This window comes from Leopardus geoffroyi, chromosome A1, assembly GCF_018350155.1.
Source record: "Leopardus geoffroyi isolate Oge1 chromosome A1, O.geoffroyi_Oge1_pat1.0, whole genome shotgun sequence".
NCBI lineage: Eukaryota > Metazoa > Chordata > Mammalia > Carnivora > Felidae > Leopardus > Leopardus geoffroyi.
Genome location: NC_059326.1, coordinates 174,211,795 through 174,236,212, shown reverse-complemented (window position 1 = coordinate 174,236,212; position 24,418 = coordinate 174,211,795). Strand labels below are relative to the sequence as shown.

Below are 24,418 nucleotides of genomic sequence, written 5' to 3'. Positions count from 1 at the left end.
AAGGGTCTCTCCTGTGGGGGAAAATGGAAGAGGAGGGATCAGTCATATTCAGTGACGCATTTCGCCTGTATGCCTGCGCAGTGGGGATAACACGCTCCTGGCTGCACAGACACACCCGTTCGGCCCCAACAACGACAGTGACACATGTGCCAGTCCATTGTGACACACTTACATTTACACTCTTCCCACCAACGATGGCACCATTTCACGTTGACAGTAACATCCTGTCACCTGTATCATCTCTCGTTGACAGTGACACCTAGACATACGTCATTACACAGAAATGGTGGCATGTCCCCAGAGCCTTCGCATCTGGCACAGTCTATGTGAATAGTGCCTTCTGTGGTTGTACACTGCACAACCTGCACAGCTATACATGGTAACGATGTCTTACAACCAAACCTTCACCCAATGCCATTACACATCCCGCTGTAACAACAACCCTCTTGGCTTTATACCCGATGATACAGTCACACCAGAGACACTCCACATCCGGAAGGATACACCACCACACGCTGTGGATCACATGGCGACAGACCTACATCTGGCCTCCTAGCACCTATGTCCCTCCACATGGATGCTGTTCACTGCCGCCTACAAGGTCCCACACTGGTGGGCACACGCACTTATGCACCACTGCACAACAACGGGTTTGCCTTCACGTTGCCACTCCATGTTGAAAGAGACAGACTGGGCCCCTGGCCTTACATCCTGACCGTGGCACCCTCGTCATTATCAGTGACAAGATGGGAGGCACTCGTCAGATGAGCAAGTTGGCCTAGAGCCCTTCCCCTGTGCGCCACCCCCACAGTTCTGTTTCTGCCTCTGGCACACAGCCACCCCCTCAAACCAAGACCAATTCTGCCCCTCCAGGCTCAAGCTAGAATGGCAGGTTGTGGAGTCAACGTCTTCAGCACTCAGAAGCCTCCCTACACCCACCAGCTCAACTCCCAGCTGAGGTCAGCCCAGCCAGCAATCTCTTCCTCACATCCCACACTGCATCCAGAGTGCCCTCTGGGCTGAGACAACTGCAGGGAAGAAATGGGCTGACTTTGGACAAACGCCGTTCTCACTGATCACTGCATTTATGGTCTGTAACAGTTGTCATTCTTCACACACTGTTCCTCGATCCTCACACAAAGTACTGACATTAGCTCTCTTGATTGGCTTCCTAGTCAACAGTCAAGGCACGTACACGTAATTTTAAAAATCTGTTCGAATCTGGCCCCCTGCCCCAGACCACAGGGCTCACAAATAGAAGTGGAGATCCAGCACAAGCCAGGGTGAGACACCTTGCAGAGCCACATCCATATTTTACCAGGTGACTCTTAGAAGCTGTCTACAGAGCAGGCTCCACAAGGCCCCCGGAGGCTGGCTGGGGGAGGGGGACTCACAGCGGGATTAGAGATGCGGGAGATGAAGAAAATGCAGACAACCCACATGACACGAAGACCCTAATCTGGGTGTGAATTCAAGGCAGTTTTTTGTGTTTTTATTTTTTTTAAGTGAGAAACTGGAGAACAGGGAGGACGATAAATGTCAATGTGAAAAAATCTGAAGAGCAAAAGTTACATTTCCATAGGCTGTGGGATGTGTCAGAAGAGAAGCAGCGGGGTGGGGTGGGGGGGGGGGGGTTAAAGGACCCCAGAGCTGAGCATCAGGCAGGCCTGGGCTAGAATCCTGGCTATGCCAAAGACCCACTGCATCTCCCAGGAGATCGACTTCCTCATCTTGGAAACAGAGGTTTGTGTGAAGTAAAGGAGAGAATGTAATTTATGCAAAGCACCAAACTAAGTGCCTGAGATATAATGGGGGCCTGATGGTTGCTATGACTAGTAGTATTATAATCATTAGAAAATGGTTATAATATTTAATGACTTTTCTACATTGACAGTGGAGTATTTAGGAACTATGTCTAGGCTGGCAAGAGTGAACAGGGAGCAAGTATTCAGCTGTCCGCCATCTTTCTTCAACAGAAAGTATCAGTAGCTAAAGTGCCCTGATTTGCCCCTAATCATTCAACAGGATGAAGCCAACAAGGCTTGACTGAGCTGTCCTTTTATCCACCAGTAAGATTTTCTGCAGCTGACATGATTCATGTCAGCTCATACAGTATTTTATAGATTCACAGAAGCTTGGGTTCAAAGGGGGCTTTAGCTGTCACCTGCCACCCAACTGTCATTTTCCAGGGAACGGAGAACTCACTACCTAACATGAGGCAGTCCACGCTATGGCTAGATAGCTCCAACTGACAGAAGATTTTTCCTCTTAGAGCTTCTGTCTGCCTCCCTTTACCTTTCCCCCATTGCCCTAATTCTGTCTTCAGGGCTTATGAAAACAATAGTACTCCATTTTGCTTGCAGTGGTCATTCATTCAACCACAAGCATTTCCTTAGCACCTACTTTGCCAGGCACCATGCTAAGTGCCAGAGTTATAAACTGAGCAAGACTTGGCCCGTCAGCATTCTCTCCTCCAGATGAAACACCCTCAAATCCTTCAACTTTCACCCATGTGACATGATTTCCAGACACCCGCCACCAAACTACCCTTTTTTTCCCTAAGCATATGCAAGCTTATTGAATCCATTTTTTAAAAAATATTTTTAATGTTTATTTTTGAGAAAGAGACAGAGACAGAGTGTAGTGGGGGAGGGGCAGAGAGAGAGAGGGGGAGACACAGAATCTGAAGCAGGCTCCAGGCTCTGAGCTGTCAGCACAGAGCCCAACATGGGGCTTGAACCCACGAACGGTGATATCATGACCTGAGCCAAAGTTGGACTGACTGAGCCACCCAGGCACCCCTAAACTATCTTAAAGTATGGTGTCCAGAGCTGAGCTCAGTATTTTTCTGAGGGCTAAGTTGGATGTTTATCCCAGCTTGGTTGATGTCTCTATTTTTTTAATGTTTTATTTATTTGAGAGAGAGAAAGAGAGAGAGAGTGGGGGAGGGATGGGAGAGAGGATCCAAAACGGGCTCTGTGCTGACAGCAGAGAGCCCGATGCAGGGCTCAAACTCACGAACTGTGAGATCATGACCTGAGCCGAATGAAGTAGGAGGCTTAACTGACTGAGCCAGCAGGGCATCCTGGTTGATGTCCATGTTAAAGACAATGCCCATTGTGGAAAAACCCCAACTGTAACTAGACGGCTGCCAGCCAGGTCCCATTCACCGAGCTTCTGCTCTGGAAGAACAGGAAGAAAGGAGGGAGAAGGAGAGAGAGGAGGAGGACTGTGAGTCTTAAAATGGCATAATATCAGATCTCCCTGCCCAGAACTCCCCTCAGGCATTAGTGGCAAGTCTAAGTCACTCTAATCAAACAGCCTCCCCACTGCCCCCCCCCCCATTAGTGTCTGCCTCAGGAAAAGGAAGAAAATTAAAAATAAGCATGCTGATGGCCCAACACAGTGTTAAACAGAACTCAGCCATAAATGAAGGGCTTTCCCTATACCAAGCCCCATAGCCTATAAGGGGAGAATAGAGATGAGCTTCAGAAGATGACTCTCCAGGTAAGAAGGGTGGTTCCGCCAATGGCCTCTGACCTGTGGAAGTCCCTCACTTTGAGGACTCTGCTGTGAACTTGTGTAAAGGAATAGTCCCCTCCTTTTGCAACAAAAATCACACAAATCACACCTCCTTCCTCTCCCAATCCTGTCCCTCTGCAGCTCTTGCTGCTTCCTCCTTGGAAGGAAGCCATCCCCTTACAGAAGCAGAAGTCATCTACACTCTGACATAACCCTGATTGATGCACAAACTCCTGCAAATCTTTCAAAGGCCTGATATAAGGCCCCTCCTCCCCTAAGTCATTTTCTTACAGATCGGTCTGGATTAAAGGAAGCATTTTAGAGCCAAAAGATGGCAGGCAGAATGGAAAGACTTATTAGGAGAGAGTAATAAAATGAGAAATGAGTGTAAGTGGGAGAGGAAAGTCTTGAGGGATATGGACAGATGTCGCCCTACCTCTTGGAGGTCCCGTTTCCTCCCTGGGCCTACAAGAGAAAGAAATAGGCTTCTAGAATAAAGTTTGCGACAGATTCCTTATTCTGCACAGGATACCAGATCTACAAGGGATTGGCAATCAGCGAATTTTGCAGCAATCTTTTCCCTCTGGGTCCACAGGAAGGACTCCTTAGCCCCTATTGGAGCCTTACCACATGATCCATCAATGTTTCTTGAGTACTCCTGTGGCAGGACATGATGCTGAGGGGCCGTAAAGATGGTCTGATGGTGGCCCTGTCCTATAGGAGCTCATAGGCAAGAGGTAAGCAAAATAGAGCAACAATTGCCTCTGAAACAGGCATGTGTCTAGGGATGGCAGAAACCCTGAGAAGAGTGGGACCAATTCTTCCTGGAGGAATCAGGAGGACTTTCCCAAGCAGGTGATCTTTGAGTTTTGCTTTAAAGAACCCTTCCTCCATCCCCTGACCCATCACTGTGCCCTCAGTGCATTGAAGCAACAAGCTTGTGGTCCTAAGAGCTTTGGCCAGGACAAGTGGCTGCAGGGGGGGGATTGGCGGGGGTGTCTTCCGGGGGCGGGGGTGGAGGGGACAGCGAAGGGTGGAGGAGGAAGGAGAGTAGAGAGAGAAAAGAGGGGAGAAGGAGGAAGAATGGGAAAGGGAGAGGAAGGGGGAGGAGGAAGAGAGGAGAGAGGGAGGAGAGAGGGGGGAGAGAGAGAGGAGAGAGTGGAGAGGAGAGAGAGAGAGAGAGAGAGAGAGAGAGAGAGAGAGAGAGAGAGGTTTGAATTTCCCATCTGGAAGGGGAGCGGTAGCACGTCAGGGCCTGGCTGAGGGGCGTGATTGGAGGGCGCCTCAGGCAGCCGCCCGCGGCAGCGGCAGCCGCGGCCCCAGCTTGCCTGGTGGAGTTGCACGAGGCGGCGGCGGGAGCTGGAATAGCAGAAGGAACCGCCTCGCTGAGTACACCCGGAGCCCTGCAGTGGCTCAGACGGTTTCGTGGACCGCCAGGTCGGTGCTGACCACGGGCCGGGAGGGCGGAGCCGGGCTGTGGGCAACAGGGTCCCGGCTCTCGCCGTGAGGCTGCAGGGCAGCCTGGGAAGCTGGGGACTACGGCTTTCGAGGGGACAGCTCCCCAAGACTGGCCAGGCGCCGGAAAGGGAGGCTGAGCGGCAGCAGCTGGGACCCTCCTGGGCGCGCTCGCCGTGGTGCTGAAAGGACAGCTCCCCGCGAGGGTGGAGCGAGCAAGCGGAGGGAAGAGAGTTAAACCGGGGCAAACTGGGAGGGAGGAGTGGGCCCCGAGTCGGAGACCTCCGGGCAGAAGCCCAAAACAGCCCTGCTCCCGGAGAGCCAGGACCGCCCCGAGGGCGGCGGGAGACTCAAGTCTGAACCTAGAGAACAACTTCGAGCTCGCGGGGGTGGGGATTGGGGGGGGGGGGGGGGGGGAGTCGATCTAAGCTACTTCAGGTTGTGGTTCACCCGGAACCCTCCAGAGCCCTCTTCGCCCCGCAGGAGGGAGCCGCCCCCGAAGGGGTTCAGGCTCCTGGAGTGAGTCAGAGGGCGTCAGGAGGGGGGCGGAGAGGCCGAAGGTGGAGGGGAGGAAAGCTTAAAACGTCAACTGAAGGTGAGGGGCCAAAGGGACTATTTGTCCTCAGAGGAGGAGGAGCCAAGGTTTGGCCAGAGCACGTTCTCTGCCTGGGGTAATTAGTTACCGTCCCTTCTAAGGCCTTCGCAGGCCCCACTCTGCCCCCTCCCCCATCAAAGTTTGATACCTGGCTGGGTCTTGGGGTTGAAGCTTTGTGTGTTGGGGGAGGGGCGCTCTCAGCGGCCAACCGAGAGCTCCAGGGCAGAGCTGCTGCCTCGTCTCCGCAGGGGAGCGGGAGAGGGACGCCTAGATTCCTGTCCTCTTCTGCCGAGGGAACGCTAAGTCCCTGCCACTTCCGCTTTTCTGAGGGAGCCGATTCCCTATCCCCTCCCATCCTCCACTGCCCCTTCCCCTCCCCCAGTGCTTCTCTTTTCCAGGGCGTAGGGGGGGAGGGTGGAGGGGGAGGTAAGGGGCATCCTCTGTCTCTGCCATCGCCATTAGCGTAGGGTCCCCTGCGAAAAGCAAATGAGTGTTGGATTGAGTTGCGGTGAATATAGGCTGGACTTGAGCCATAAGAACAGAAAAACAGCCACAAGGACAAACACTGCAGGTGCCCGAATCTGCTTGTCGGATGGCGGGGCCCAGTCCCGAAAACCGGTTGGGGCTCAGACGGCCAAGCCTGAGGAGGTGCCTCCGCTGCCTTCGGGTTGGGACAGGCTGGAGAAAGTCGAGGAGGGAAAGCTGAAGATGTGTCCTAGGTCCTGGGCGCGCTAAAGGCACGGAAACGTGCTGCGGCGGCAGCCCTCCCTCTCCCCCTTTTTGTCTCCCCTCCCCCAGCCCAGCATCACCACCACCCCCACCCCACAACCACCACCACCACCACCACCACCACCACCCTTCCCGCGCTGGGATAGACCAAGGTTTCCCGCAGAACCGCTGAGGAGCGCCTCCTGGCGGTCTGGCCAAAATCCTCAACTGCATGCAACCTGCCCGACCTCAGCACTCCTACAGGCATATGGCAAAATATCTACACACACGCCTGCACACACGCTCACGCAGGCTCACACGATGCCTAAGTTCAGAGTTAGACATGCAGGATCATACTCTGAACGCGTAGACTCTCACATACTCGCTGACACACAACATTAAATTCAACCTAGCAAACGTCATGAGGCTCTACCATGAACCAGGAGATATTGTGGACTCTGGAATAAGGGAAATGAACAAGATACAAGCCCTCCCCTAAAGGGAGCTCAGAGCGATCTGGAAAGGAAACACACACAGCTGGACAGAGCACATGAGCTGGAGGCAGGCAAGGCTGCAGTAGAAAAGTGCCCTGGGTCTCAGAAGAGGAAGACACCATCACATCTCACCCAGGAGATCGAGGATATTTCATAAAGGCAGTGATGTTTGAGAGGGCTCTTTGAAAATTAATATTGCTGCTGCTGCTGCTGATAATAGTGATGATGATAACCATGATAGTGATGATAGGTAATATGTATTAGCACCTACTATGTGCCAAACACTAGGCTGAGCACTTTATTTGCATTATCTCATTTAATGCTCACAACATGTCTTGGGGATAGGCAGTATTGTCTCCATTTCACAGATGAAAAAAGATTAAGTCATTTGCTCAAGGTCACTTAGTAAGTAGTGGAGTCAGGATTAGAACCGACAGAGATGAAGTTAAGGGGTTCCCAGGCTGTAAAATGAACAAATACCCAGTGGTTTTCCAATAGAAGCAGAGCCACATGCAAAAGATGAGAAATGAATGGCAAGGCAGGCAGGTGCTAGACTGTGCAGGATTTGAAGGTCAGCACAAGGACCCTCTGGCCAGTTTAACAAGACCATGGGGAGCCATTGCAGGGTGTGTTTGATGAGCAGGTCTGCCCTTTAGGAAGATTAATTGGACAGCCACGTGGAGGATGGGTAAGAGCTGAGGGAGGGACAGACATAGAGGTTACGCACAAATCCAGAACCTTGAAGTCCTGAGCCAAGACATTAGCAGCGTAGGAGAAGAGGGTGTGGATGCAGGAAGCACCATGAAGCTACAGTCTCTGGACTCCTCTCTAGCATCCCATCCCAATTTTAACTCACCAATTCCTTGTGTGGTCTTTTGTCCGGTGTCTACCTCCCCAGCTAACTGAATGCTGTGAGAACAAATGTGACTCCCTTGTTCCCTGCCACAGCCCCAGCACCGAGAACAGTGCCTGGCAGAGTAGATGCCCAAAGAATATTGGGAGTGAGTGAGTGAGTGAGTGAGTGAGTGAAGAAGTCACTGACTCTAGAGTTTTCAGTTGAGGCGATTGGAACAAGACATGATGGAAGAAAAGGTGGTTGGGTGAGGGAAGCGAGGATAAGATCGATCTTTGGATAGACTGAATTTGAGATTACCCATGTGGCAATATCCAGCAGAAAGTTAAATGTGTGAGTCTGGGGGCTGGGGGTGGTCTGTGACTAAAGAAGGGCATAAATCAATAGGGTTAGGTGAGATTCCCAAGGGAGACAGTGGAGGAATAAGGGACAGTAGGAGGAGAAAGAGGGAGAGCGATTGCTTGGATAACATCTACATTTTAAAGAAAAGAAGTCAGTAGAGGGGAGAAAGATTTGTCTGAGAAGTAGGATGAAGACCACAGGAGTGCCGTCCTAGAATTCAAAAGATTCAAGAAGAGGGCTGAAAAATAGAGAGATGAGGAGAGAGTAGAGTCATCACCAGTATCTGATGCTACAGAGGGATGGATGGAAGAGCTTCAGAGCAGTGAAAACACTCCAGGATCTGGCATTCTCGAGGCCTCTGGCGACTCCGACGAGGGCAATTTCGGTGGCAGTGCAGAGGCAGCAGATCTCTGATCTCACAGAGCTGCAGGGCTGACCTGGAGCTGATGAAGTGGAGACACCAAATGGACACCCCTTCATCACAAAGGTAGAGGACAGAGATTAAGGGAAAGGGGCAGGAGTTGGAGAAGGAAGTGGATAAAGAGACCTATCCAGGAGACTGAGGATGTGAGGAAGAGAGAGCACGAAAAGATCACGTAGGAGGTGTAAGGAGAGAAGATCTGCAGTACCGGTGGATAGATTAACTTCAGCAGGAAGGAGGGGGACCTCGTCCTCAGAAGCTAGGAGGGAAAGTGGCAGGATCTCATACTAGTTGGCATTAATCATTTTGAGAGTGATAGCAGTCACCATGTACTGAGCTCCCCACTGCCACCATGTGCTAAACACATTATTTCTAACCTTTCAAAGTGGCACGTAATCCTCACTGTGTGAAGAAAAGAGGCTAAGTCAATTACTTACTATCTCACAGCTAAAAAGTAGCAGGTTCAGGATCGGAGTCAGGTATGCCTGACCCAGGGCTCACAAGTCTTCCAATGCACCTGTGGAAGGAGACAGAGTAGGAGGACCCTGGGCCTTGAGAAATTGGTTGGGAGAACCTCAACAGGGTGAACAATAAATTACTTAATAGCTGAGAGAGCCACGTTGGGGGTGAGCAGCAGGACTTTGGGATGGACCCAAGAAGCTGCTAAATAATCCCAGCAGGCCTCAACAAGGGTAAGGGGGCACCTAGAATGACAGGGATGTAAGTATCCAGAAGACTCAGGCCTCAAATGAGTAGATGTACTTTGCATATTGGGGGGCCGGGAGGGATCGTAATCAATGTTTGCTGAATGAATGCTTAGAAACAGAAGAGTCTGCAGAAGGAGATGGTGTGGTGATAGAAAGATGGTATGTTAACTTTGAATGGTGCCATGGGACATCCAGAGGGAGGTGTCCAAAAGGAAGGCAAGTGCATATCTTGATTTATTTGTTGTCTATTTCCCTGTGCACAAACACACACACACACACTCACTGCCCACCCCCCCCCACACACACACTCCAGAATGTAATCTGCATGAGGGCAGGGTTTTGTTTGTTTTGTTTACTCGTATATCCCCGGTGCCTAACACGCTGCCTGGTACATAGGAGATACTCAATTAATATTTGTTGGATAAATGACTACAGGGGTCTAGAGCCCACATAAGATGTCTAGGTATCATTAAAGCCCAAGAAAGGATGAGTTGCCCTAGGGAAGCATTAGAGAGGAAAAAGAGAGGGGAGCTAAAGTGTCCGAGTCCTGGGGAACACTCTTATTGAAGAGCGGAGAAGAACAAGAGGAGGCAGCAAAGCTGGGAGGGGGAAGGGCGAGGAGCACTAGGAGAGGAAAGAGAGCAGTAGGACATGGGGGAGAGGAAAGAACTGAGTCACAGAGCCAAGACAGGAGAAGGATTTGAGGATACAGTGGGGGTGGCCAGCAGTTCAAAGGCTGCAAAACTGCTCCAACCGAACCACTGGGAAGAGGGCCCAGAAGATCATCTGGTTCAGGAGAGAGACTTGCCAGAGCAGCAAATTAGGGATGAGACTGAACCTAAAGCCCAGGTGCCCTGTGGACCAATTTGAAGCATCTCAGATTAAAGTCCCATGTCTCTACTACCACCTGCAAATTCCTTGAGCTGCGTGTAAACACAGAGGAGGAACCCAATAGTTCCTGAAAGCATTTGATTATTAAATTGTTCATTTCCTCTTCTTAGAAATGCAGTTTTTTACAATGTTTTTGAATCCAGCAAAAACATCTTAATTGACTGAGCTGAGCCGCCTTCACACTCAGAATTCTGGGTCAGGGTGGGTTCTCTTACATTTCCTGGAAACCCTGCTCCGACACGTCCTCACAAATATGCAGTCAGCAATGGCCAACATTAAGGAGCAGCTGCTACATACCCAGTCACTTGACCAGTGTCTCCTCTTCTTCAAACACCAGTACAAGGGTAGGCTTAATACTCCCTCGCTGTCCTGGAGCAAACTGACACTTCCCCAGGGTGGCCACAGCCAGGGAGTACTGGAGCCCGGACTTCTAACCAGGTGTGTCTGATGCCAAAGCCCCTGGGGATGTTTTCCTACTTCGTCATGATTTGCTTTCCTCAAAACAACCTGTCAGGTGGTATGATCATGTAGAAACCCTCAAATAAACTCTCGGGCCCCATTTGATAGAAAGATCTCAGTCTGCTGATATGTCTTCTCATTTTGAAAGAAATGAAGAAAATCATCAACAAACAGCCAGTGACCTTGAACTCAACCTGGTTGTGATATCCAGCCTGCTTCTCTGCCACCATTTCCCTTTTGTCTCCCAGCAAATCATAAAGCCCCCAAGGCTGTGTGGGCTGAAAGGCCTTGGGGAGTAGGCCTCACCCCAGGTGACCACATCACCCTTTAGATAGCTCAGGGATGTTCCCATCTACACCCAAAAAGTGATTTGCGATGGCTTTGTCTATGAAAAGCCAGTGATGAAACTGAATGGTTAAAATAAAAAGGAAATCTCTCAGAGTTACAGTATCAGGGTTCAAATTCTCAAGGATGTGGGGGGAACGAGGTAGAAGGAGGTCAAGGATGGAGGGAAGCTCCAAGCTCTCTACCCTCCCCGCCCCACTAACATTGGGATCTTGCATACTGAGATTCTCATTAAGATTTTATTTGGAGAAAATGTTCTGAGGCCAAAAAGGAAAGAATAAAAAATATAATAAAAATTGAAAGTTGGTAATTTAGAGAGAAGAGGAGGACTAACACAAGCTGAGTGCTTACAAGGCCCGTGCTCGGTACTTTAAAGGCCCTAAGCCCCAAGAAGATTATCATGTCTCCAACCCCCATGTGTAATTCAAAGTAAAAATCAATATTAAGCTATAAAACACAAAACTTACATGTTTCCTGAAATAAAAGTAACTTATTTCTCCATTTGCCTAATTTCAGAAGTCTGGATATGCTCATCCAAGCTGACTGTTCTCAGTTTTTCACTGGCCTCTGATTTGCTGGGGCCCTAATCCCCTGCTCATTCCATCTAGTGGTTGGCCCAGTGGCCCAGGCTGGAATTTTCTCCAGTCTCCACAGTAGCCCTGGGAAAAGAGGCACTGCCATTCTATCTTATGGAGGAGGAAACTGGGGCTTAAGGAGGTTCAGGAACTAGCTGAATGTCACATGGTGAATAAGGAATGAGGGTGGCATGAGAACCCAGCTCTGCCTGACTCCAAACTCCCCCTTCTTTCTAGCACTCCTGGACTCATTCCAATTAAAGCCATACGGGCATGATGAGGTTTTAAAATCGGAAGCAGAAGATATTTGGCCACACATATGTGCCTGGCACGCAGCAAGTACTCAGGAAATAGCCCCTTTCCATTGAGTGCCAGAGCACTGGGTCTTGGCCTGGGCTGATGCAGCCTGGGGCCCGAACCAGGGTGAGGCTGCTGTCTGTCTGTGCAGAGGCCTCTCCCATCTGATCCCTGACTCCACTTTTGCAGGTTGACCCATATCTCTGAGCCAGGCCTTGTCAGGAGCCCTGCATGCAACCTTGGCTGCGGGCTAAGGCACGCTAACTAGAGCCGGCGTCATGGACTTCGTCATGAAGCAGGCCCTTGGAGGTGAGTCCCGCACCCTTCACTCCCCGACCTGGGTCTCAATCCAGGTGGGAGGGGCCCGCAGAGCACCAAGTCCTTCTATCCCCAGCCCTGGTCCCCCCTGACCCCATCCTCTCCTTCCCCACCCCACCCGATTTAGGGGCCACCAAGGATATGGGGAAGATGCTGGGGGGAGAGGAGGAGAAGGACCCAGACGCGCAGAAGAAGGAGGAGGAGCGACAGGAAGCACTGCGGCAGCAGGAGGAGGAGCGTAAGGCCAAGCATGCGCGCATGGAGGCTGAGCGTGAGAAGGTCCGGCAGCAGATCCGAGACAAGGTCAGCATCACCCATCCATCCGCGTGGGACAGTAAGGAACTGAGGTCAAGCCGGTCCCCCCAAACCCCAGCCTCAGGCTGCCCTGAATCCCTGCTCTCACTAGGTTTCTTCCTCATAGGGAGTAAGGAGTGTCACAAGAACACCTCCCTCAAAGGAGGGTTATGGGGATTAAGTAAGATAATGCACACGATAAGCACTCCCGAATGTTTGCTGCTATGGTCCGCAGTCTTGTGCCCAAGACTGGAGACCAAATGTTTGCAATCCAGAATTTGGGAATTTGGGGAAAGTACGTAGTGCCCTAAGCACCTGTTATTGTTACGTGTCACTCTCAATGGGTCTGCAGCTGCCACCTGATGCCAAGCAGTTCCATACATGTCTAGTCTCACCACTGCAAAAAAAAAAAAAAAAAAAAAAAAAAAAAAAACAAGGCTATAAGTAGCCTCCCATCAGCTCAGATCAAGTTTTGTCATCGAAACCTATGGGAAGACTTTCAGATGTGAAATCTTGGGAGATGTCAGAAGGGCAGAGAAGTTATTATGGGCAGGTATTAATTTTAAAGGAAACCCTATGCACCGACTCTCTTTTCTGGAACACCTGCCGAGAACAGGCACAATCCCATAAGGAAGGCGTCCTTATCCCTATTTTATAGATGAGAGGACTAAGGCTTGGGGAGTTTCCATGAGTGGTGGCCCCGGATGAGCCAGCTTGACCTTGAGATCCAGCTCTCTCCTTGCCCCATTCATGTTCATGTCTGCCCCCCCCCCCCCTTCCCAGTACGGGCTGAAGAAGAAGGAAGAGAAGGAGGCAGAGGAGAAGGCAGCCCTGGAGCAGCCCTGCGAGGGAAGCCTCACCCGGCCCAAGAAGGCTATCCCTGCAGGCTGTGGGGATGAGGAGGAGGAAGAGGAGGAGAGCATCCTGGACACGGTGCTCAAATACCTCCCCGGGCCACTGCAGGACATGTTCAAGAAGTAACCGGCCCTCCTGCCCTGTTCCCACTCCACTTGTTACTTTTTTTTTTTTTTTGGGGGGTTCTTTCTTTTCATTCAGTTAAGTCTCAGTTCTGAAGGGGAAAACCTCAATTGACCTCTGCCCCTCTTCCCTGGCCAGGACTCCTCCCCCTCAGCACTCCCTAACACCCCCTTCATCCCAGGGTATTCAGCCCCCACCTCACTTCCCAGTTGCTTGAAAAAGGGAAGACAGCTTCCCCCAGCAGGGGGCGTTGAATCCAGTGCCAGAGGCACTGAGGGCCCCCTCCAGAAGCCTAAGGTCTATGCTAGTGTGGTAACCCCCATACATTCCTTCATGCACCCCACTGCCAGGAGGACCATTGTCCCCAGCCAGCCAAAGTAATGACACATTCCAGCCCTGCCCAGCATGCTGACCTTTGGCCTCTGACCCACAGTGGGCCTCTAGGTCAGGGTAGGGGCACTGAGTGGCCTGGTTCTAAGGAAGGGAGTCAGGGTAAGCCTGCCCTGTGAGGGCCCAGCCTGAGAGGCCCTGTTGTATTCTGGCCAGGCCTAGGTCTGGGCAGGAGGCTGGGGCTCTCCTTCTTCCCTCCCCCTGAGATGACACCACCCAGCCCAGGAGCACTCCTCTCCCAACCCCCACCTGAAGAGGCATGGCCCCTGCCAAGCCAGTCCCTCCAAATGGATCCTCTTTGGACTTTAACTCATCTGTGGAGAGGCCCCAGGGTAGAGCAGCCCCTTGTCTCCCCCCTCTCTGCTTGGGTCCTGGGGCCCCACTGCCAGGCTGGGCCCAGTTTGCCCAGCCAAGGGGCTTCCCAGGCCCCCCAGAAAACACTTGGAGCCATTGGGCAGTGATGGCCCATGCCATGGGACCTCACCATTGGTACAGCCAAGCTGCCCCCATTCCTATCCACCCCACTTCCCCAACCCATCCTGTTCATGTGCTTCCAGGGCCCCATGGTCCCCAGGAGGACCCTTCCTGGCCAAAGCCCCAAGCCTTTGGGGAGAAGCCAGTTCCCACTTGACAGAAGGCATCTGTCCATTCATCTCATTGGCCAAGAACAAACTCTCCTCTGGGATGTGTGAAAATGGCATTTGTTCCCTCCACCCCAAACTGTCAAGGCCTCCTGCTCAGTCAGTTGTGTGAGAACCAGGGGGCCTTGGAGCAAATGAGAGAGGAAAGTGTGTGTGCATGCACACATGCGTGTATGTGGCAGAGACTGCATCAGCAATTGTGCGTCCAAAGATTGTACATATGGGTGCATTGTCAGTGTGTGTGTTGAGACTGTATGTGTATGTTAATCATACCCTTGTGTTAGAGATTGTATATGTTAGGCAGCCTTGTGTATGTGTGTTTGTTTGAGGGGGTATGTATGAATTGAAATTGTGTCATATCTGTTTTCTAGCCATCTTATATGGGTGGTCAAGTTTGCATGTGTTAGCCTGTATCTGCATGTGTTTTCAAAATAGCAGGAGTGTCTGCAGCAATGGGTATGTGTTAGAAGTTGTACAGTGTGTGTCTGAGAGACTGTCAGATGTGCTGAGAGTGTTGTGTGCATGTGTGGCTCTGAATAGGCACTTGTGTGCAGAATGTGTGCTTCGGGAGAAAGAACATAGGTAACATACCCCCTTCTTGGCCTCCAAACCATTGGCCGTGGGTGGCCACATCCAACAGGAGACCTTGTCCTTGGCCTAGAGTCCTCCCGCCCTTGGAGGGTTCCTGCCTGAGGTCCTCAGAAGCCCACTGGGACTGACCCTGGCAGTGCCCCAAGAAGCCATGCTGGGCCCTTATCGGGGCCTACCCCAAAAGCAGGGCCCAGGGAGGGGGCGACTTGCCTGCCCCCGAAGCTCCTGCCTCATTGACCCCAGTTTGCATTCTGCAGGTTTTCCATTTTAGTGGATTTATGCTTTTATTTCAGAGACAGACATGTGTCTTCTCTGTCCGTTTCCAATAGTTAAAGCCATATCAGTTAGACTGCAATACTTTAAAGATGAGACAAAACAATCCATATGTTTAGGGAACTAGAAAAATCCCCTGGTCTGTCCCTTCTCTAGGGAGCAGGGCTCCAGCAGCTCTAGCTCCCTGGACTTGCCCTTCTCCCCCGCCCCCTCCCCCTCCCCTGTGCCCTTGTGTCCTGCCCCACCAAGGGGCCTGTGTCTGTGCCTGTGTCTGTGACGGGGAGCCACCTCGCACCCCTATTGTCTGCTTGTCTGTGTCTCTAATCCTGGGCAGGATGGTCATTCTCTAGAGCCCTGGGGTCCTGGGACAGAGATAGGCAGGGTGCAGTCAAGGGGCCCCAGGCTTCCCCAGACCCTGTGTGTGAGCCCCAGCCAGACACAGATGTGGATCCCAAGTGTTTGAAAACGTCTCCCCCTTGACAGGGGCCCACAGATCTCAAAGGTGGTGCCAGAGCACAGAAAATGACAGATGGGCAGCAGAGACTGAGGCCCAGGGAGCTTCAGATGAGCAGGGGAACACAGCCATGCAAGATATCCCAGGTGGACCTGAGGGACACCAGCCCCTCAGAGAATGTCCCTGGTGGTCTCCACAGCCCTTCTGCACCGCCAGTGGGCTCTGGATTTTTCCCATAGGAGAGTACCCTCCAGGCTGGCTGGATAAGTCTGGCAAACGTCCCAGACTCTTCCAGAATCCTCAGGCCTACCCCTGAGCAGAACTAGAGGTCTTCCTGGAGGCAGGAGCAGGGGAGAATTTCAGCATGGGCCATACCTGGCTCCAACCACTGCCAGGTGATCAACTTCGGGTCCAGAGAGACATGATGACTGTCATTCCCGATGCAGACCTGTGGAAAGAAGCTAGTGTGTGACCCAGTGAAGATGTTGTGTGCAACACACTCAGCTGGAGGGAGAGGGGGTACAAAATATGTGTGGGGTGTGCTCTAGCAGGGAAGAGATGTTTACGTGATGTACCTGGGGTGGGAGGTGTGTGTGACCCACTGGATGGGAGGGGGATGAGTGTGTCACACCTAAATGGGGCAATGCATGTGATACACTTAGGAGGCTGTGGTAGGGAGGGAGCAGTCCCAGAATTCAGTGCACACATGCAACATACCAGAGAGACATTCTTCAGCTAGAGAAATAAGAAGGAGCAATCATTTGTATATGGTGCAAACAATGAGATGCAAGGGAGTGGGCACCACCTGATGTGGGCATGCGTGGTTGCCAGGGAAGGCCACTGCCAGGCTTGCGTGCCTGGGAGCTCATCCTCAAGAAAGGAGGGAGAAGGCTTCTCTGGATCGCCCATGCCGGTGCTGGCAGCGAGCCAGGATTTCCACACATGGACATCCTCAGCTCCAGGTTCAGAAGCTCCAGGAAGTGGCAACACCGTGTGGGGTCTCCTCCAAAGGCAAGCAGGAAGTGAAGAGACCCTCTTAAGTATGGGTGTGTGTGTGTGTGTGTGTGTGTGTGTGTGTGTATGAGAGAGAGAGAGAGAGAGAGAGAGAGAGAGACATGGAGACAAGACAGAAAGGGAGAGAGAGAGGGAGGGAGGGCACAGAGGGAAGAGAGACAGAGAAGGGGAGAGATAGTGAACTGAAGTATTTCAGCAGCCCAGGCCCCTCTCAGATGGCCTGATGAGGAAAGAAGCTACCCCCACCAGGCTATGGCTAGAGCCCCAGTCCTGAGAGTCCTGCCCCTAGATGGCAGGGTTGCCCACGCCACCGCCCAACTGCTCCATCCTTCGAGGGCCTCACAGGCCCTTGACTGGACAGGCAGCTGGGGATCAGATGGCTCAGATAAGGGTATGCCTGAAGATATGCCTTCCCCCACATGTCCCCTACTCCCCTCCCTGCTCCTGCTGCCCACCTTCTTCACTGGGGAGAGGTTGGAAGGTGCTCCCACTGGCCCTGGGATGGGGGTGGGGGTCCTAGTGAGACCCAGGTGAGGACGACCATCCTGCTCTCGCGGGGGAATCCCTTTCCCACATCTGTGCTGTGTCCTTGTTGCTCTGCTTTCTTTAAATGTGTCAGTGCCTGGGGGGAGGGGAGGGGCACCCCCTCATGCCCCCTGAACCTGACCAAAAGCCATGGCTGTTGCTCCCCCCTTTGTATGACGCAGATGCTAAGATGTACCAAACCAACCATGACAACAAAGAAAAGACCTTGTACAGCAACTCTTAGTCTGTCTGTCCTTTTCTGTCTGTTGGCACCACCAGGGTTACATGGGGCACCAGCTAAGGCAAGGGGGGCTGACCTGCAATGTTCAAGAGGTCTCAGAAAACCTCCCATTTTACCCTGACTTCTGGCTGGGACATTGGAAACAAATGAAGGCCAGAGTCAGGGCTCGCCCCCAGAGATCAGCGCCACTCACCTCCCGCCCTTCAAGTTCAACTGTACGAAAACCCCCCAGAGCTGGTGTTCCAGCCTGGTCACAATACCCCACACCCCATCTCTGGCCATCCTTCTCTGAAAGCTCCCTGGGATATGGTGTGCCGACATGAAGCCAAGAACCGTGGGTGGGCAAAGGTCTGTTACTGGTCACCCACCAACACCGAGGGAGTTCCTACTCTCTGCCAGGCCGTGTGTGGGAGCTGGTGCCACTCAGCATTGTTCCTGGACACAGACACTTCCCAGACCTTGTTGAGTCAGGACAAGACGAGAACCTTCTTTCACCCTCGGCTGTCCCCACCATTGCCCTGCCTTAAGCTGGGCCTCACTTTGTCTCCACTTGTCTAGGCACCTCCCATTCCCCACATACTAGTCTCCCAGCTTCTGCCTCTTCCCTCTGTCCATCCTCTCCCCATCACCCCACCTTGCCCAGAAGACTCATCAAAACACAAACTTAACCATGTCACTCTCCTGCCCAGCACCCTTCAGTGGTCAGGACAACAGCAAAATCGTCAAAATGGCCCTGTAAGATATGACCCCAACCTACTAGGTTAGACCCACACCCAACTCTGAGCCAAGCGCACATGGTATGCACATGCTGAGTCTTTCCCCTCTGCCTGGAATGAATGGTACCCTTCCCCTCCCTGGTGTACTCCTGAAATTCTCAAGATCCAGCAAGATGTCACCTCCTGTGTGACACCCACCCTGACACAGCCCCCCATCCCCCTTCCCACAGCGGGGTTTGTTGCTGTGCTTACAACACACAGAGCATCACAACTATGTGCTCAGGCAGCCCTGGGTTTGCCAGAGGGTTGTCACCCAGCAGAGTGATCTTGAACAAGCCACTTAACCCCTCTGAGTGTGTGCTTGCAAGTAAAATGGGATAATAATTGTTTTGACCTCCACAGTTGTGAGGAAGAAATGGGGTCACACATGCACACTCTTAGCACTGCGTGCCAACCATTCACTGAATGGCACCTTATAAATCCTACTACAATTTATGCCGCTGCAGTGTCTGTCTCTAACTTGGGAGCTCTTCCAGGTGTCATGCTGGCTGGTGCCCCAATGCCTCCCAGCACGCACTGCAGAGTCTAGCCTGTAGTGGGTCCTTAGGAACCCCAGTGCTGACTCAGGATCCAAGCGACCAATCTCCCTCTCCTCTACTTGGTGGCCACAGTCACTTTTCCTCTAGCTCTCTGCACCTACTGGACAATAGGGGGAGGGGAGGCAGAACCTGACCCCTTTCTCTCCTATGCCCTAACATCACTCATCCTACCTTTCTCCCAGATCCTCTCATAAGTCTGGGCTAGTGCACTAAGGCTAACAGGTCTCCTCGCCTCTCAGAGTCAGGGGAGCTCAGTGTGCACTGGGAGGCTGTATTAGTTATCTACTGCTGCATAACAAATTACCACACACTTGGAGGCTTAAAGCAACATGTATTTATTATCTCACAGTTTCTCACAGGAGGCCAGGGTTCTCTGCTTCAGGGTCTCTCACCAAGCTGCAGTCAAGTGCAGGCCAGGGCTGGGGTCTCAACTGATGTCAAGGGCCACTTTCAAGGTCATGTGATTGTTGCCAAGATTTAGTTCCTGTTGGATTGAGGGCCTCAGTCCCTGGCTGGCTGTTGGCCAGAGGCTGTCCTTCATTTCTTACTATGTGGGCCCCTTCATTAGGGCAGCTCACAACATGGCAGCTTTCTTCATCCAAGTGTGCAAGCCAAGAAGGCAACAGAGAAGGCTGATAAGATGGAAGCCTCAATGTTATGTAACCTGATTGGGCAAGTATATCCCATCACTTTTACCATATTCTATTGGTTAGAAATCATAGGTCCTGCCCACACCCATAGGGAGAGGGTTACACAAGGATGTAACAGGACAGGGATCACTGGGGGGGGGGCATCTTAGGGTCTGCCCCCATGGAGCCTGATGCAACTCCCCCCTTCCCTACAAAGAAGCAGGAGTTGAGCAGGACCTCAGAGGAGCCAGAACCAAACCTCATCTACCACAGGGTCCCAAGTGGAGGAGGAAATGTGTCAGAGCAGAATAAGGGCCAATAGTTGGTTTCCCTCAGGCCTCTGCAAGACTGAGACCATTCCCAGAGTCAGTGGCTAGGCTCTGAGGGCCTTCCAAGGATGAAGATTGGAGAGAAATGGAACACAAGGTCTTTGGGCTTCCCTAGAAGTCCATCTGTGTGCTCTATCAGCACACGAGACACTGTCCTTTCAAGACTCAGGTCCCTCCTCAGTAAACAACTCAGCCCCAGACACTCAGATGCTTCTCCTCTGCCCACTTTGCCCCTCCTTGACACTCAGTGGCACCCCACAGAATCCTGTGCCCCAGTCGGGAAATGACAGCATCCTCTCACTGTTAGTCCCAAAGGTCTTCCCCTCATAGTCTTAACCCTTTCTTAAATAGCACTTACTGAGCTCCTACCACTTGCTAAGCACCAAGAACACCAATCACACACTAGACACCGAGAACACCAATCACACAGCCCTTTCTACCAGGAATCTACCTGCTAAAGGAGGAGACAGGCAGATAAATAGGCCAATTAGCCACCATAACATGTGCAGTGATAAAAGCAAACTCAGGATGCTTGGGGAAGGCTCCCGGGAGGAGGCAATATCTCAGATGAGTCTTAAATAAGAAGTCAACCTGGTAGAGAAGGAGGGTACTCCAGGCGGAAGGGCTGGCATGAGCAAAAGCAGGGAGGAGACAAAAGTAGTCTGAGCATGGGTGGTGGGTGTCAAGGAGGGAGAAGCAGGGGACATTTGCAGGAGCTTATTAAATTCTTGATGAAAAGCTGAAAGCCTGGGGACATCAACCAGGGTGCCAGGAGATGGAGCTTGGGCTCTCCCTGCAGACCACGGGGAGCCACTGAAGGGTCTTGAGCAGAGGTGTGATACGATCAGGTGGGCAGATTGAGAAAGATCATTAGGGCTGGGAGGAGAATGAACTGGGCTCCAAGAAGGAGCTAGTACAATGTCAAGGCTGGAGATGGTAAGGCCCGACCTTAGGCAACGGCAAAGGGCCTGAGAGAAACAGATAAATTGGGGGTACTACATAGGAGGGCAAATTGGCAGGACTTAAGGATTGAATGTGTAGGGCATGGAAGAGGAAGGGGTTGAGGCCAAAGCCTGTGTCTCCATCTTGGGTGGCTCCATTCTTCAAGATCTGAAAAATTTGCGGAGACAGGTTTGGGGGAAGATAATGAGTTTAGTTTGGGGCTTCTGTGTTTGAGGCACCCGGGGAGAGTCTAGTGGCCATTCTGCTGTCCATGCTGGAGAAGGACAAGAAAAGCACAAACTGCACTGTGCATGGGCTGGCCTCCAAATGGAGCAATGTCTTTACTACTTCATTTACCACAGAGATCAAAACATAGGACATCACGAATCCATCCTTCCATGCAACCCAGGAGTCCGTCTTGTGCCATCTTTGGTGGAGGGCACTCTCTGCTTGCATTCCCCACAGTGTGGGGGAGCTCATTACAGACAGATGCCTTCTTTCTCCTAAACCAAAAGTTGCCAGGAGGCAGGGGGTTAATGAAGCCTCCTCCAGCATCCCTTTAATTGACTGCAAAAGTCTGCTTCCAGACCACTCACTTAGCACTTGTAATTAATTGGGATTTCTTGCCTGATCTAAGAGATGATTCAATATCCCTCCCCACCCCCCAACGTTTTCTCAGCTGGGATCCTCCAGCTGGAGCCATCTCTACACAATGGCCTCTCCACAGGTACTGACCTAGGTTTGAATGCGTGTTCCTTCCTTCCTTCATCTCTGTGTGAGCTGGGGCAGGAACAGGGCTAGCACAAGGTAAGGGTCAGTGGGTGAGCAAGAGCTGCTAGTGCTACCATCTCCTTGGACTCCAGACCCAAGTATGCACCCCGTCCATCCTGGGGCAGGCCCATCGGTCTCATCAACTCCCTGTTGGTACTACAGTGACAGGCAATGACACGACCGTGTCTATATAAGGGCTAGGATAGCCCATTGTAAAGTACATAAGTGGGGAGGGGAGAATAGGAAGATCAAGGAAGCCTCCCACTTACTAGGCCCTCGCTCCATGCCATAATAGGGTTGTTGCTCTAAAGGCACCACCTTTGCTCATCCTGACAGGGATCTGTGAGGTCAGAATTATGCCCATGTTACATATTACAACACGGGCTCAGAAGTAGAGACGTATAATGGAAATGAGCATAGACTTTGGTTTGCAGACAAACCTGGCTTGGAATATTGATTCTTTCTGTCCGGTCTTGGGCATGTGACTCTCTGGACCTTGGTCTCCTTATCTATTTAAAATAAATGAGTATATAATGTATGTCATCTATACTGGAATTAAAATAAAAAACAAAATAATAGAATACAATAATAACTAACCCCACCACCACCACCAATTAAGGGAACTAAATTAAATAATGTCTGTGGATCCCCTAACACAGTGCCTGGTGCATAACAGTTACTTAAAAAATGACAGCCATTACTACAAAATGCTACTCTTACTATGGCAAGACTGATGAAGACAAGAAAAAAGGATAGGAAAGGAGGGATAAAAAGTAAAAAGGGATAAGGAGAAGAATTAATTTCAATAAAAATCCTCAGGTCATCCAAATAGTAAACTGGGAACCTGGATTTAAAACCAACTCTCATGTCTTTTTACTGTAATACATACAAAATAAACTGAGAGGCAGGAGTCACAAGTGAGAAAGGAGACAGGAGGGAATAAACTGCCTATTCCAGGAAGCTCTCATCAGCTCAAAAGAGACTTAGCAATATGCATGAGTTATCTGTTGTTGCATAACAAATTATCCCAAAACTTAGTAGCGTGAAACAAACATTTCTTTTTCTCTCACAGTTTCTGAGAGTCAAAAATTCTGTTGTAGCTTCATGGCTATTTATGGATTGGGATCTCTCATAAAGTTGCAATTAAGATGTCAGCTGGGGGACACCTGGGTGGTTCAATTGGTTAAGCATCCAACTTTGGCTCAGGTCATGATCTCACAGTTCATGAGTTCGAGCCCTGCATCTGACTCTCTGCTATCAGCATAGAGCCTGCTTTGGGTCTTCTGTCCCCACCTCTCTCTGCCCCTCCCCTGCTCTCTCCCTCTCTCTTTCTCTCTCTCTCAAAAATAAATAAACATAAAAAAAAAAGAGATGTCAGCTGGGGCTGAGGTCTCATCTGAAGTCTTAACTAGGGCTTGAGGATCCACCTCCAAGACGCCTCCATCACATTGCTGCCAAACTGGCACTGGCTTTCTGGCAGAAGTCTCCCTCTCCAAAGGGCTTCTGAAGTGTCCTCATGATAGGGAAGCTAGTCTCTCCCAGAGTGAGTAATCCAAGAGAGCAAGGTGGAAGATGCAATGTCTTTCATGACCTAGCCTCGAAAGTCACACCATCGCTTCTCCAGTATTCTGTTGGTCACACAGACCAGCTCTGATTCAATGTAGGAGGATACTACACAGGGCATGAACAGCAGAAGGGACGATCACTGGGGGCTGCAGGCCATCTTGGAGGCTGCCTACCTCACAACGCATACCTCATCCCACTTTCTGCCCCTACTCTTTCGTTCATCCATCCACTCAGCAAACATGTCCTCATTCCTTTCTTCCTCCAGCAAACTCCCCATGGCCAAACACTGGGATAGGAGCTGCCTTTTAAACCTGAATCTGATATGGTCATGAGAGCTCAGAGTCCAGACATGTACACGAACACACAACAGAGCATCATGAGGAAACATTTGGGTTTTTCCCAAGCAGACCTGGTTATAAACCTGACTTGTTATGTGGAAGCCATTTGATCTTAAACACATTATTTTACCTCTCAGGGACTCCATACTAAAGGATAATAATACTTGCATTGCCCAATTATGGCAACAAATGTATTAAAGTGCCCAGCACATACAAGTTCTTAATAAATGATGACTAATACTATTAATATTGCTGTCCTAAATAAATGGAGATTGCACTCCCAAAGTGGACAGCAGCCCCATCTAGGCTTCCCATGTCCCCCACGAGAAGGCTGGGTTCTTGGACCCCAAGGCTGGTCCCAGCTCCTGCCTGCCACCTCCTCTCAAAGGCCTAGCTGAGTCCTGCCATGGCTTTGACAGCCAGAGGGCTCCCTGGCTGCCAGCCCTAATCAGCAGCTCCAGCAGAGTCCTCAAATTGATTTGCCATCGTTTAGCTGGGAAGCGAGAGCTCTTCTTGACTCGCAGCCAAAATCCATTTTGAGAGCAAAGTAATCACCTCCGTGGCGGGTGTCCGGAGAATGTGATAGAGATCTAGGACAAAAAGTCTCCATCCTACCACCCAGAACCACTGTGTGTGTGTCCTCATGAGGCGGCACATACTCCCCACCCCACACTTCACGTGGTCTAATGCAGTGAGCACCTCTCAAACTGTGCAGCAAGTGGGACTATCTGGCAATTTTTTAAAAATACCAGTGCCTAGTTTGGTCCCCCAGATATTCTGACTCAACTGGTAAGGGCTTTACCCTGGGCATTGGCGGTCTTATAAGATCTCCAGGTGGTTCAAATGAATGGCAAGGTTGGGGAACTGGTAATCTAATGCACACAGCATTGGCCTCACCTGCATGCACATACCTCTGCATTATTCAGACAACTATTTATTGAGCACCTATGATGTGCCAGGCACTGTTCTAGGAGCTAGAGAACAAAGTGGTTGTCCTCAGGGAATTGACATTCTAGTAAAAGGAAGCAGACAAAAAAACAAAAGAATAAGTAAAATATGTAATATGTTAGGTGAGAATAATTGAGAAGTCACATGTGGCCAGTCACTTTTGTGTGACACCTGGCTCCCTCATATACCAGTTGAGA

The 24,418-nt window shown here is 51.1% G+C and overlaps 1 protein-coding gene across 3 annotated transcripts in view; it reads left to right on the top strand.

Annotated features, from left to right (window-relative positions):
* CPLX2 (complexin 2) overlaps positions 1 to 17,379 on the top strand; it is an 84,372-nt gene extending 66,993 nt beyond the window's left edge. The window contains exons 1-4 of one of the 3 annotated variants that reach the window (XM_045500959.1): positions 4,164 to 4,259; positions 11,854 to 11,973; positions 12,110 to 12,285; positions 13,060 to 17,379. In XM_045500959.1, coding sequence (XP_045356915.1) covers positions 11,943 to 11,973; positions 12,110 to 12,285; positions 13,060 to 13,257 — 405 coding nt within the window. In that variant the 5' untranslated portion in view covers positions 4,164 to 4,259; positions 11,854 to 11,942 and the 3' untranslated portion in view covers positions 13,258 to 17,379. Of the gene's footprint in view, positions 1 to 4,163; positions 4,260 to 4,681; positions 4,960 to 11,853; positions 11,974 to 12,109; positions 12,286 to 13,059 lie in introns of those variants that run through there. The other 2 variants (XM_045500957.1, XM_045500958.1) reach the window with 2 other exon arrangements.
* The last annotated feature ends 7,039 nt before the right edge of the window (positions 17,380 to 24,418 follow it).